The sequence below is a fragment of the Rhincodon typus genome, chromosome 32, assembly GCF_021869965.1.
Source record: "Rhincodon typus isolate 14 chromosome 32, sRhiTyp1.1, whole genome shotgun sequence".
Classification (NCBI taxonomy): Eukaryota; Metazoa; Chordata; class Chondrichthyes; order Orectolobiformes; family Rhincodontidae; genus Rhincodon; species Rhincodon typus.
Window position 1 is genome coordinate 6,551,124 of NC_063363.1, and position 13,782 is coordinate 6,564,905.

The 13,782-nt window shown below is 39.6% G+C and overlaps 1 protein-coding gene across 3 annotated transcripts in view; it reads left to right on the forward strand.

The window, feature by feature from the left end:
- The window catches only part of ttc12 (tetratricopeptide repeat domain 12), a 42,178-nt gene extending 28,396 nt beyond the window's left edge, over positions 1-13,782 (forward strand). For 2 of the 3 annotated variants that reach the window (XM_020511188.2, XM_048615640.1), the window contains exons 14-21: positions 2,854-2,917; positions 3,148-3,282; positions 5,381-5,485; positions 6,859-6,927; positions 7,090-7,191; positions 8,158-8,257; positions 10,039-10,264; positions 10,859-13,782. In XM_020511188.2, the coding sequence (XP_020366777.2) occupies positions 2,854-2,917; positions 3,148-3,282; positions 5,381-5,485; positions 6,859-6,927; positions 7,090-7,191; positions 8,158-8,257; positions 10,039-10,264; positions 10,859-10,928 (871 nt within the window). In that variant the 3' untranslated portion in view covers positions 10,929-13,782. The remainder of the gene's footprint in view (positions 1-2,853; positions 2,918-3,147; positions 3,283-5,380; positions 5,486-6,858; positions 6,928-7,089; positions 7,192-8,157; positions 8,258-10,038; positions 10,265-10,858) is intronic. The other variant, XM_048615639.1, reaches the window with a different exon arrangement.

Genomic DNA, 13,782 nt, shown 5'->3' on the forward strand with positions numbered 1-13,782 from the left:
GAGTGAGTGGGCAAAGCCATGGCAGGTGAAGTATAATGTGTATAAATGTGAGGTTATCCACTTCGGTAACAAAAACAAGAAGACATTATTATCTGATGGCGATAGATTTGGAAATGGAAGGTGCAATGAGACCTGGATGTCTTTATACAACAGTCATTTAAAGTAAATATGCAGGTGCAGCAGACAGTGAAGAAAGCAAATGTTATGTTGGCCTTCAGAAAAGAGGATTTGAGCAGAGGCGCAGGGATATCTTGGTGAGACCACGCCTTGAGTACTGTGTGCGCAGCTTTGGTTTCCTTATCTAAGGAAGGATGCCCTGGCTATGGCAAGAATGCAACAAGAGTTTACCAGAATCCTGGATTGGAAGAACTGATGTATGAAGAGAGCCTAAATTAGTTAGAACTGTAGTCACTGGAGTTCAGAAAAATGAAGAGGGAATCCAGGATTTAACCTCCCACAGAACATAGAACATTACAGCGCAGTACAGGTCCTTCGGCCCTCGATGTTGCACCGACCTGTGAAACCAATCTGAAGCCTATCTAACCTACGCTATTCCATTATCATCCATATGTTTATCCAATGACCATTTAAATGCCCTTAAAGTTGGCGAGTCTACTACTTTCGCAGGCAGGGCATTCCACGCCCTTACTACTCTCTGAGTAAAGAACCTACCTCTGACATTTGTCCTATATCTATCACCCTTCAATTTAAAGCTATGTCCCCTTATGCTAGCCATCACCATCCAAGGAAAAAGGCTCCCACTGTCCACCCTATCTAACCCTCTGATCATCTTGTATGTCTCTATTAAGCCACCTCTTAACCTTCTTCTCTCTAACGAAAACAGCCTCAAGTCCCTCAGCCTTTCCTCATAAGACCTTCCCTCCATACCAGGCAACATCCTGGTAAATCTCCTCTGCACCCTTTCCAATGCTTCCACATCCTTCCTATAATGCGGTGACCAGAACTGAACGCAATACTCCCAAGTGCGGCCGCACCAGAGTTTTGTACAGCTGCAACATGACCTCATGGCTCCAAAACTCAATCCCTCTACCAATAAAACCTAACACAACGTATGCCTTCTTAACAACCCTATCAACTTGGGTGGCAACTTTCAGTGATCTATGCACATGGACACCGAGATCTCTCTGCTCATCCACACTACCAAGAATCTTACCATTAGCCCAGTACTCTGTATTCCTGTTACTCCTTCCAAAGTGAATCACCTCACACTTTTCCGCATTAAACTCCATTTGCCACCTCTCAGCCCAGCTCTGCAGCTTATCTATGTCCCTCTGTAACCTGCAACATCCTTCTGCACTATCCACAACTCCACCGACTTTGGTGTCATCTGCAAATTTACTAACCCATCCTTCTACACCCTCATCCAGGTCATTTATAAAAATGACAAACAGCAGTGGCCCCAAAACAGATCCTTGAGGTACACCACTAGTAACTGAACTCCAGGATGAACATTTCCCATCAACCACCACCCTTTGTCTTCTTACATCTAGCCAATTTCTGATCCAAACCGCTAAATCACCCTCAATCCCATGCCTCCGTATTTTCTGCAATAGCCTACCATGGGGAACCTTATCAAACGCTTTACTGAAATCCATATACACCACATCAACCGCTTTACCCTCATCCACCTGTTTCTCAAAGAACTCAATAAGGTTTGTCAGGCACGACCTACCCTTCACAAAACCGTGTTGACTATTCCTAATCAAATTATTCCTTTCTAGATGATTATAAATCCTATCTCTTATAATCCTTTCCAACACTTTACCCACAACTGAAGTAAGGCTCACTGGTCTATAATTACCAGGGTTGTCTCTACTCCCCTTCTTGAACAAGGGGACAGCATTTGCTAGTCTCCAGTCTTCTGGCACTATTCCTGTAGACAATGACGACATAAAGATCAAAGCCAAAGGCTCTGCAATCACCTCTCTAGCTTCCCAGAGAATCCTAGGATAAATCCCATCCGGCCCAGGGGACTTATCTATTTTCACACCTTCCAGAATTGCTAACACCTCCTCCTTATGAACCTCAATCCCGTCTCGTCTAATAGCCTGTATCTCCGTATTCTCCCAGTTCTGCTATCATTTCTGCAGAGCTTTTATGTACCTTCTCCAGTGCTTTTTCTAAAATAGAGACCAGAATGGCACACAATAAATATGGTCTTACCAAGTGTCTAGATCCCAGACTTACTATAGCCAAAGCCATGGAAAATTTGCATAATAAAATGGGGCTATATTTCAGTCTTGCAGTGTATACAGCTATCAGATCCAACTAGCTGTTTCATCTTAGGTAGAGCAGAAAAAACCCATAAAACCAATAGTTCTGTTATTCCAAGTCCCTTTTAGTTATTATATGGACACTACAAGAAGTTCGGACCTTGTATTTCCTTGCATCATGTTGATAGAGAGCAGAAAGGAAACAGCACTGAAACATTGTTCACTGTACCTGCCATGTGCAGGCAAGTTGAAAACAGATACTGAGACCTGTAAAACTTAATTCTACTGACATCTGCAAGTCAAGGAGTTTGGGAGAGGTGGACTCAATTTGATTATGTCAGGCTCAATCGTATCTCTGAGGTGGATAATTAAAAATATCAACGATTTATAATTGGATGAATGCTTCTTTGAAAATGATTGTTAGTCACGATTCTTCAAATTTCTGTGCATCGACTGATAAATTGTGATTATTAATATTCTTTGGCCGAGCCTTGATTTTCATATTGAAAGATAACCCTGGAGTGTATAAAACAGTTTTGTTTTCTAACATGAAGAGTATTTTTTTCTATTTTATTGCAATTTTTTATGGTAATATCATCTTTGTGTTCTGCCCCATTAGGTTTAAAAAGTATTGTCGAAATGATTTTGCAGTTAATGTGTTACCATCATTTGAAATTCTCTTGGTAAGAAATGAATACTGGGCCATTTCACGTATCCACCAGTCACTTAACAGTCAGTGTGTATTTGAGAGTGTAATTTGACATTACATTTATAATACCTCAGAGGTTATTTGTGCACAAGTCATATTCAAATTTCAATAAGGCATTTTTCACTTGCTTAATTTTGGCTTCAAATATTCACTTTACTGTTTCTAATGCACATTTTAATTTTGCTTGTTTGATATTTGTTGCAGAAAAACTTGAAGTTGGTGAATAAGCAGGTCTTTCCACAATGCATATCCATCATAGGGAGTTTTGCATCTGACAAGACAATTTCTGGACAAGTAGCAGCAAGAGAAGAATACTGGGAGTCTTGCCTAGCTGCTATTGTAAGTTTTCTCATAATTCAGACAGACACCCACATGGGTGCTGCTGTTTTTATCTCAAGTTGGATATTTCCTGTGCCCATTTAGGATATTAAATGTGCCACTGAAACCTATTTAGTGAGTATCTCTTCGATGACAAACAGCTTTGCTCATTATCAGGCATTGACGTTCATAATAAAATTTTTAAATTTTTCATTTGGAAAGCAGTCAGAAAGGTAGCATATTTTGTATTGTTTTTAAGTGCCTTTCATTATTATCTTTATTGAAATAATGTTTATTGTGTGACAAGTGTCTGCATAATTTACACAGATTAGGTGATGAGCATCAGCCTTGTCTTAGTGACGAACCCTTGACTATGAGTCAGATGGTTTGATTATCTGGCACCCGTTTTGTTTGGGACAAGAAAGAGGTATTGCAAGACTTAATATAGCATGCTCATTCCGTAACTGTTCAAGATTGCACACCATATTAGCTATTAGTGTTTGTTCAGCGCACCTACTGGAAACTGACTTGAGGCCTGCGATTTTCATAAACAGGGAGTACATCTCTGTGTGTTAGCTTCTCACCTATGAATTATTACATTTTTCAGTCAGTTTTCTCAGGTATGGTGTTAAGCCAGTGGTCTTTAAAAGGATCACTGGATGTCATCACACAAAAGATAACTTTGAAAGTTTTGCTTTTTGGAATTGCCAGTGACATGATCCTCCTTCCCTTCCAGCAACCCTGAGCAGTTAGAGGTGGTCAATAAATGCTAGACTAGCCAGCAAGACCCATGAATTAATTAGAAAAAAAACAATGGCACCAATGTGTACCATCTATGAGATGCACTGTGAAAACACATCAACACTTCTTTGACAGTGCCTTCCAAACCCATGACCTCTGCCATCCAGAAGGGAAAAAACAGTAGATCCATGGAAACAACACCATGGGCAAATTCCCCCACTCCATCTTGACTTGGAACCAACTACCCATTCCTTCACTATTACTGGATCAAAATCCTGGAATTCCAACCTAAAAGCACTGGGTCTGTACCTACACCCTAGTAATAGCAGCACTCCAGAAGACACCTCACCACTGTCTAATCGAGGGTAACTTGGGATGAGCAATTCATGCTGGTTTAGCCAGCAATGCCCATACATGTCGTTCTCCTATAATGCGATAGTTGCGTTCTTGTGTGACCTCGTGCTGTAGAAAATCGCTGTGGAAAATCGTGTTATAGGGACATTGCTACAGAAAAATCGCTATACCTGTACAGCAGAAAGTTCGCGTTATCCAAACAGTGTCCACTATTCATCAATCACGTTACAGCCAATTCATGTTAACGCAACGCGCATTGTAGCAGAAATACCTGTAGGCTATAATTTTTTTTAAAAATCCTCTCCTCTCCCATTATGCAACCCAAATGTTGCCTTGCTGTTGCCAGGTGTCCTTGTTTCCATTACTTTGTCCAAAAGTCTGATCTGGATATTGATGACTCCACATGAGGATGTATTTCCTAATGTCAGTTTCTCCTGCTGTTATGGCTCAGCTTTGTCATAGCAGATGTGGGTTCAGGATTGATCCTGTATTAAAATCTGTTTGATTCTCATTGGCGAAAACAGTTTGAAATATAGGAGTGGAGAGATAGCTTGAAAGTCCCCTTATGGAATATGAAGGATTGGAAGGAATCTGTGGAATTATTTACCACAGACAGCTGTTGAAGATGGACTATTAAGTATATTCAATGCTGAGGGAGACAGACTTTTATCAAGAAGAAATCAAGGGATATGGGGCAAAGGCAGGAAAGTCTAATTGTAGATTATCAGATCAGCTATGATCTCAATGAATGGCAGAGCATATTCCACGGGCTGAATGGCATGCTTCTGTTCCTATGTCTTACAGTCTAAGGAGTGGGCTGGTAATCAAAGTGATCTTGATTCTGTTCAAACCACCTTATTTCTCCTTAATTTGATTACAAAGCATAACATGAGATTTTACATTATGACAGAATTGCATTGATTCATTTATAAGCCTGTATTTTATCTTTGGACTTGAGGCTGTTTCATCTCAAATACTTGACAGTCACCCAATTTTTAACAACTCTGTTTTTCCATTTGTACAGGATGAAGCTATTACATCTGTCACTGAGACTGACTACAGGGAAACCTTGTATGCTCTTCTGGGCCTGATGGTAAACTTTTCCATGGAGCAATGCTGCACCATCCAGGTGGGAAGACGAGGGCAGGAAAGCAAATGCATCTTTAGATAATATGGTGTGGAGGGTTGGACATAGGATGAGGCCGGGGGTGAAGAGATTTTAAAACTGGTGAAATCGACAATCGACAACACCTTCCAGTTGCAAACCATTTTAACTCCCCCTCCCAATTTCTGGGTGACATGTCCATCCTGGACCTCCTCCAGTCTCTCAATGACACCACCCGCAAACTGGAGGAGCAACATCTCATTTTCTGCCTCGGAAGTGTACAGCCTGATGGATTTCACCAGTTGTAAAATCTCCTCACCCCCGGCCTCATCCTACGACCAACACTCCCTCTCATCCCCGCCTCCTTGACCTGACACAACATGTCCATCTTCTCTCTCATCTATCTGCTCCTCCCACCTCACTGACCAATCCCCACCACTCCCTACATGTACTCACTTATCACCATCCCACCTACCTTCCTCAGCCCCATCCCTCTTCTCTCTATTTATTTCTGAGCTCCCTTCCCCCTCCCCATTTCTGAAGGAGGGTCCCGACCCGAAGCGTCAACTTTCCTACTCCTCTGATGCTGCCTGGCCTGCTGTGTTCCTCCAGCTGCACACTGTGTTATCTCTGACTCCAGCATCTGCATTTCTTGCTATCTCTGCATCTTTAGATACTGTTTTTAAAATATTTCCTCGCATATCGTCTGAAGGCAGTGGCAGCACAATTCCTAAGTGCCATTGTGTTTCATGCATGCATCTGATTAATTAATGTAGCAGTCATTAAATTAGCATCCATAGGGTATCAGAACCATCCTGAACTAATCTGTAGCTGATGTTTATGCAGATACTATACAACAAAACTACTTGGACAGCAATTGAGAGTCTTCCTCTTCTTGAGACACTGACTTGCTGAGATGAGCCAATTCTGCATAAACTGGGAACTGAATGCTGGCTCTCCCTATTTTCTGTGGATCAGTAGGATTTTTTTTCACATATTAAGTATGACTGCATTGCTCGCAGCAATGCTACCAGCAATACACCATTTATTGCAAGTGATAATTTTGATAGAGAGTCCTGCTTGTAACATAATTACTATTGAATGAAATATCTGTACTATATTACCATATGTTTCCTGAGACATGAAAGATGTAATGGAAGAGAATTGACTGAATTAAGTTACCTTCAGTGCATCTTTCAATTTAATTCTTCTAATTATGTAAAATAGAAATTACTTACATTCTTCTGCGGTAAATATAAGTAACTGGAATATTCAAATGGATAAAAGGAGTAGAGGGATCTGTGTAAGAATATTTAGAAATTTAATTAATGCTGTAATTGTATCTCCCCTTTCATGATGTCAAGCTTGTTCTTCTTTACTTTCTGTCTGTGTTTTAGGCAAAAGCTCCAGCTATAACAGAAAGGTGCACCTCCTTGCTTGACAGTACAGATGGTGGCATTCTCACAGTAAGTATAATCCATTCGTGGCCTAATTACTGTTGTGTTTCATTCCCTAATTGAAATGTAGCTGTCATTACTGGAATTTGCAAGGTGTTTTAAGGGATGGCCTAAAACGTTGCTAATGAATTATCTGTATCATGAGAGTTAGTAGTTCTTGTTACTTTCCAGAGAGCCACAGGACTTCTGAGTCACATGCTCCCTCAGTCTGCTGAAGCTGTGGAAAAAGCACTGAAATTTGGAATTGTGAAGAAAATGCTCAGGTTTATAAAGGTAGAAAACACTGTTAAACATAGAAACTTTAGTACATGTTACAGATCAGCTTTTTAATAACTGTATCCCATACGGTTTTGATAGAGTAAAATTGAAAAATCTGTTTCCAGTGCCAGCCAGTAACTAGGGGTCACAAATTTAAGGTTTTTGGCATAAGGGCCAGAGGCGACACGAGAAGATGATTTTTTGCTGCATCTGATTTGATGTAGATTTGATGGTCCAAATGACCTTCAACCGTGCCATAATCTGTGGTTCTATGTTGTTGTGATTTGTCATGCATGTCCTGAAAGACTGGTGGAAACGTTTCAATAGTGTATTTCAAAGAAGAATTGGATATGCACCTGAAGGGAAATTACTTACAGGGATATGGGAAAACAGTAGGAGAGTGAGATTAATTAATAACTCTGCCGGACAGCTGGCATGATGAACTAAATGGCTTCCTATGCTGTGTCATTCTACGCTTCAATGTAAACGTTAGTTACTAGCCTGGAACAATGACTTAATTTTTCTTCAGCTTTGTATCTTTTCTGCTGGTAACAGAAGCTCAAGCAGTTCAATAACCTACTGAGTTTAACAAGGCTCTCACTTGAATGATGTTCATTTGACAATGTACCACAGAACTGCTGTTTCCTGTGGACCTGTAACTCAGTATGAACTGATACCTTTAATGACGTAAGGCTTGATTACCCTTTTCAAAACCCAATCCAGTCTTCCTAAATATTTTTGACTCTGTCATTCCATCAGCTATTCTGAGACCTCAGTGGTCTAAGGAAGCTGTTGTCTTCAGATGATAAGCTAGCGGTGTGGGAGTTGGGAGGTAAGGGAGGAAGCATGATTGTGAACCTCAGGGTGCATGGGGAAGGGCAATTAAAGCAGAGAAAAAGGAAAGATGATTGAATTTTTACTCACCTGTTTGCTTGACTCTCACCCTGAGCACATTCATGGTTTGATTTGTTTGTGTTTCAGGTTGGTGGGAAGACAACTACACGATATGCTGTGAAAATCTTGGCTGTCTGCAGCAGTCACAGCAAACATGCCTGTGAAGAGATTGTTAAATGTGATAAAAGTATGTGATAATTTATCTTCTGATGAGAGCAGACTTTAACATGACTTTGTCACTAATCTTGAGCAGGACATCTGGGGCTGAGTGGGATGGACTCTATATATTGAAATATAGCACAATCTGTTTATAAACTAAATAAACTGAACCAAAAGAACTGCAGATGCTGTAAAGTAGAAGCAAAAACAGAAATTGCTGGAAAAGCTCAGTAGGTCTGGCAGCATCTGTGGAGAGAAATCAGAGTCAACGTTTTGGGCCTATTTATAAACTATACTCTTACACACAGCACTTTCTGGTATTTTTCCATCATTAATGGTGAACGGAATGTTATTATAACGATGACTGTACACAGCCATTATTAACCTACACTCCACAACCATCATTTAGAAGAAACATTCACTCCAGTACTTGAAACTAAAAGCTATATAGAGGTGTAGAACACATAATAAGAGCCTGAAAGAGTAAGATAACTCAATTATCAGCCTAATTTTATTGGCTGTCTGATAGTGACCATTGTCACCAGAAAGTGCACCCTTAAGGCCTGCAGAGTACTCGGTTTGGATTAAAAAAAACACTCCATTAGCATTGTATTTGCTGATGTTTCTACCGTGAAATTTGAATTAACAATGATGAAGGATTGTCAATATATGTCCAAGGTAAAATGCTGAGTGCCTGATAGTGTAGCAACTTTGCCTCCATTTTTCTGTCTTGTGCTGATTGATCTGTTGTACACTCAATCCATTTTCTGTTTTTATTTGTACTGCATATGCTTTTATACATACTGATTACATTGAAGACAGCTTTCTGAAATTCATGAGATACAGCCTAAAAAGAAGGGTGAACTTTGTACAAGGTTCATGAGGCCTTTCTGAAGTTTGTAAGTGCCATGGATTTTGCTTCAAAGGCAGGGGGAAGGCAGGAGTTTTAGATAGTTGCAGGTTGGAGTGGCTGCCCTGATGATGTCTTGCATCCTAGCAAGTTGTCTGGGTCACCGGAATTGGCAATCTGCTCCACAGAAACTGGGAGCCAGTTAGGCTAATTTAGGTTCAATTTTCATGCTCACTGGCATTTTCTCAGCATCAGATTCCCCTCACCTTCCCCACATGAGTCTGGAGGCAATCAGAATGTGGTGGCAGTCATTGGTGGCAGGTCTTGGGCTATCATTGCTTAATGAATGAACTGCAAGTATGAACAGATAATGGCCTTGGTTCTAACAGTTTATGTAGAGTGGTTACCCTCCATATTGAACAACAGTATGTTTCAGTTTCAGCAGACGGCATTTGTGCACTCTATTTTCTGTGTCAACAGTACTCACCTGTTCCAGTGGGACTGATGGCCAGCCAGTGCTGCTGGCTCCCTCCTTGGGCTTTCTGCCTTTTGAACTGTTGAGGCATCCAATTAATGACAATTAATGAACAGCGCTGTCCCAAGACCCGCATCTCATCCTGACGTTGGGTTTCTAGTGAGAAAGTATCTTCTCTGTTTTCTTGTTTTCCATGTTCTGTCTTTGCTCCAAACTTCATACCTCGTAGTTCTGAAAGCTGTTCCTTTGCTGCTGTAGAGTCTTGATATTTCAGCAGCAGTTCTTCCTCCTGACTCCAGTCCTGATTTCCAGAATTAATTTTAAACGCCCTGCCTGCTGTGCTCATTTTGTACCAACAAATTGATTCAGGACTGGTACTGATGGTGAAACTCCATTTTTTTATGCCAGTGCATTGATTAACCTTTTCAAAATCCATCTACATTTCCTAAGCTTCCGTCTCTCTCATTCCATTGTCTATTCTCAGAGCTCAGTGGTCTAAGGAAACTGTTGTCTTCAGACGATGAGTTAGTGGTGGGGAACACTGCCCTTTGCCTTTCGCACTGCTTCGAGATCCCTGGAGCTGCTACTTCTCTACTCAAGTCTGACATTGTCAGAACGTTGTTAAAGCACGCTGGTGGTGATGCCAAGGAAAGTGGCCTCCAGCAGAATGCAGCAATCGCTCTGGGTAAACTTTGCTTGGCAGAATCCAGGTAAGGTTTAACAACTCTTCATGTGAAAGGATTATCACATACCTGCAGTTCCACATGGACTGCAGTATAAATGAAACTAGTGAGACGTGAATTTAAAAACTTCCAGGTCTCCATGTCATTTAAGCCTTAAAATTTAATATTATTTGAGATGTGACTTGCGTCATTCTTTAACACGAGTCTTTGGACACGAGTGACTAGAGATCTTTAGCTGTATCATTACAAACATTATATTGAATTCACTGCTTGGAAACAAACCATTGGTCACTTGGGCCATGCTCATGTTTATGCACCACATGAACCTTGGCATGTTCTATTCATTCATGTGAGTAACCTCACAGGATAGACAATAAATGTCCCAATGCTCATGTTCATATCTGTGATTAATTGTAAAGAAGTTTCCCCTGGTTAGGTAGCACTAGCAGAGCCAATTGCGTCTGCGTTGCTGGAATCAGACACCATCTCGAGTTGGTACTTTTAATATAGACATTGTCTTAATGAGTTAAAACCTGCCATGATTAATGTGATTTTAATATTAAATTTTAACAAGGAACAGCTCTCACTGAAATTGACAAATGTTTTTCTTGCTGTATTTAGGCATAGGACTGAGCTCCGAGAACTACACGGATTGGAAATTCTTACGTCCTGCATGAAATACATAAAGTGAGAATGTAATCTTATGAACTGTGACTCAGGATTTGCTGGGCTGAAGGTAATGCATCCTGGGAATTACCTGAAGAGACTGGTTATGTTTATGGATGTTTTGGAACTTGTATTAATTGGTGATGGAATAGATTCAGCTTAGGGCTTATTTGACATTCAGTGCACTTTAACTCCATTTAACCAATGCTGCTATCGACAATACTCGCACAAACTTTATTAACTTATTCTTTCTAAGCTGCAAAACCAGCATCATGATCTCTGCCTCGCTCTATGCTGTAACCAGTGTTCATTATTACAGTGTCTTTGCCTTTATTCTTTACCACTATCTCTAACATTTGGAATGCTTTCCCTCACTTATTATTCCGTCCACCCAAATTACGACAACATTTTCAGTTCCAATCTCAGATATTGTTTCTTTATCCAACCATCTTTTCTATGTTTTCCAATCTTGGTCATATCCTGGACTCTGGACTTTGGTTGCGAACATATGAAACAGGAGCAGAAGTAGGCAGTTTCAGCCCCTTGAGTGCTTGCTTGGCCATTCTATAAAGTTGTAGCTGATCTGTATGTGTTTCAGATTCCACATTGCCATCTTCCCCTGATAACCTTCAATTCCCCTGCCTAACAAGAATCTATCTACCTCTGCCTTTAAAAGTATTCAATTATTCTCTTCCACTGTCCTTTGAGACAGAGTCCCAAAGTCACACAATCCTCTGAGAGAGAATTTCTCCTCATCTCTGTTCTAAAAATGCAAAACAATAACCCCTAATTCTGGACTCCCCAATCAGAGAAAACAGCCTTTCCATGCCAAAACATCCTTTCTATGCTTTGTCAATAACACTCAGGACATTATACACTTTAATCAGTCATCCCTCACTCTCCTAAACTCCAGTGGAAATTAGCTCAGCCTGTCCAACCTATTTTCATAAAGCAATCCACACATTGCAGGTATCAATTCAGTAAACTTTTTCTGAACTACCTCCACAGCATTTATTCTTAAATAAGGAGACCAAAAGCTGCACAAAATGTGATGTCACCAATGTGCATTTACAAGTGAATAATGATATTGCTACTTTAATGTAGGAATCCTCTCAAAGTAACAGATAGCCTCCCGTTAGCCTTCTTGATTCAGTGCTGCACCTACATACTAACTTATTGTGACTCATGCACAAGAACATCTAGATCCAATTGTACCTTGGAATTCTTCAGATGTTCTCCATTTAAGTAATAACCTGCTTCTTCATTCTTCCTGCCAAAACAAACAAGTTGACATTTTTCTCACATTATATACTCATATCTGCCAGCATTTTCCCCAATCTATTTATATCTGCCTCCAAACATCTTATGTCAACACAACCAACATGCTTTCCTATCTATCTTTGTGACATTTTCAAATTTAGGTTCTGTGCCTTTACTCTGTTCATCTAAGTCATTGATGTAAATTGTACAAATTTGGGTCTCCAATTCATAACCCAGAGGGATTTGCCACGTCCTGTCAACCAGACAAAGACTCATCACTGCATACTTTGTTTTCTGCCAGCAAGACAATCTTCTATCCACGTCAATATTTTACCCCCTACACCAAGAGCTTTTATTTTCTGCATTAACTTTAAATATTGCATCTTATCAAATGGCTTCTGGAATCTGATTACAGTATGCCTACAGGCTCCTCTTTTATCGACAACATGTTATTCATTGAAAGAACTCTAATAAATTGATTAAACATGATGTCCCTTTCACAAAACCATGCTGAATCTTCCTGATTACCTTGAGTTTTCTTAAGTGGCCAACTATAACTCTTTAATGACCGATTCTAAAAGTTTCCCTTATAGTTTTCAAGTAGCCGATAGTTTCTTGTTTTATGCCTCCTTTTCTTTTTGAACAGAGGGGTTATATTTGCTACTTTCTAGGCTGATGGAGCTTTTCTTGAATCTAGGGAATTTTGGAAAAATAACAGTTGTGCATTACTACCTCATTCAAGTCTCTAGGATAAAGCTCATGCTAGAAACTGAGCTGAAACTCCAATTTTAAAAAAAATTCTTAATTTGTGATTATCCTTCTTACATTGATGTGGTATCATTGTAATTGTAAGTGAAAATGGACTGTTAAACTTATAAACCTGTCTCATTTTATATAATTCAACCACATCTGCTATTAATCTTGCCTTATCCATTATTTTTCACTTTCTCTAAAAATGCATTTAATTGTATGTTGAGTTTCAATTTACGTGGTCCGTTTCAGTGGCCTTTCCTAGTGATTTATTCCAGAAGTTTATTACAGTTTGATTGTGAAATTTTGCAGGCTGAAGACTTCGTGCTGTTTTACTAGAGAAGTTGATCCAATAAAATATGATTTACACCTCCATTAAAATAGAGGACAGAAAGATTATGCACAAATGCATTAAACATTTTACACTAAGATTTCCACAGCAATGTTTTAAGGTGTTCCAAGAACTGTGGACCTGATTTGTTAGAATTTAAAAAACTGTTGGATGACTCCTTTTGGTAGTAAATCCTGTTGTTTCAGATATTAATGTTGTATAATAGATACTGCGAGCATTAATTTGTATTGTAACTTGTTTGCAGGACTGAATCTTTGCAATACTTAACTGTCACAATAGATTTTGGAAAATTGGATGTATGTAAAACTCATCTGGACTGTTAATGCCAATTCTGCAAATTCTCCTTTCATCTCTATACATTGAAACAATTCTTCCATCTTTGGTGTGACTGTTAAAATCAAAATTAATTTCTTTATGCATTTGGAGTCTGTGTATAGCGCAATACATATTATGAATGAATGATTTTATTGTCATATGTATTTAAAGTGAGAAAAACAGTAAAATACAGTGAAAAGCT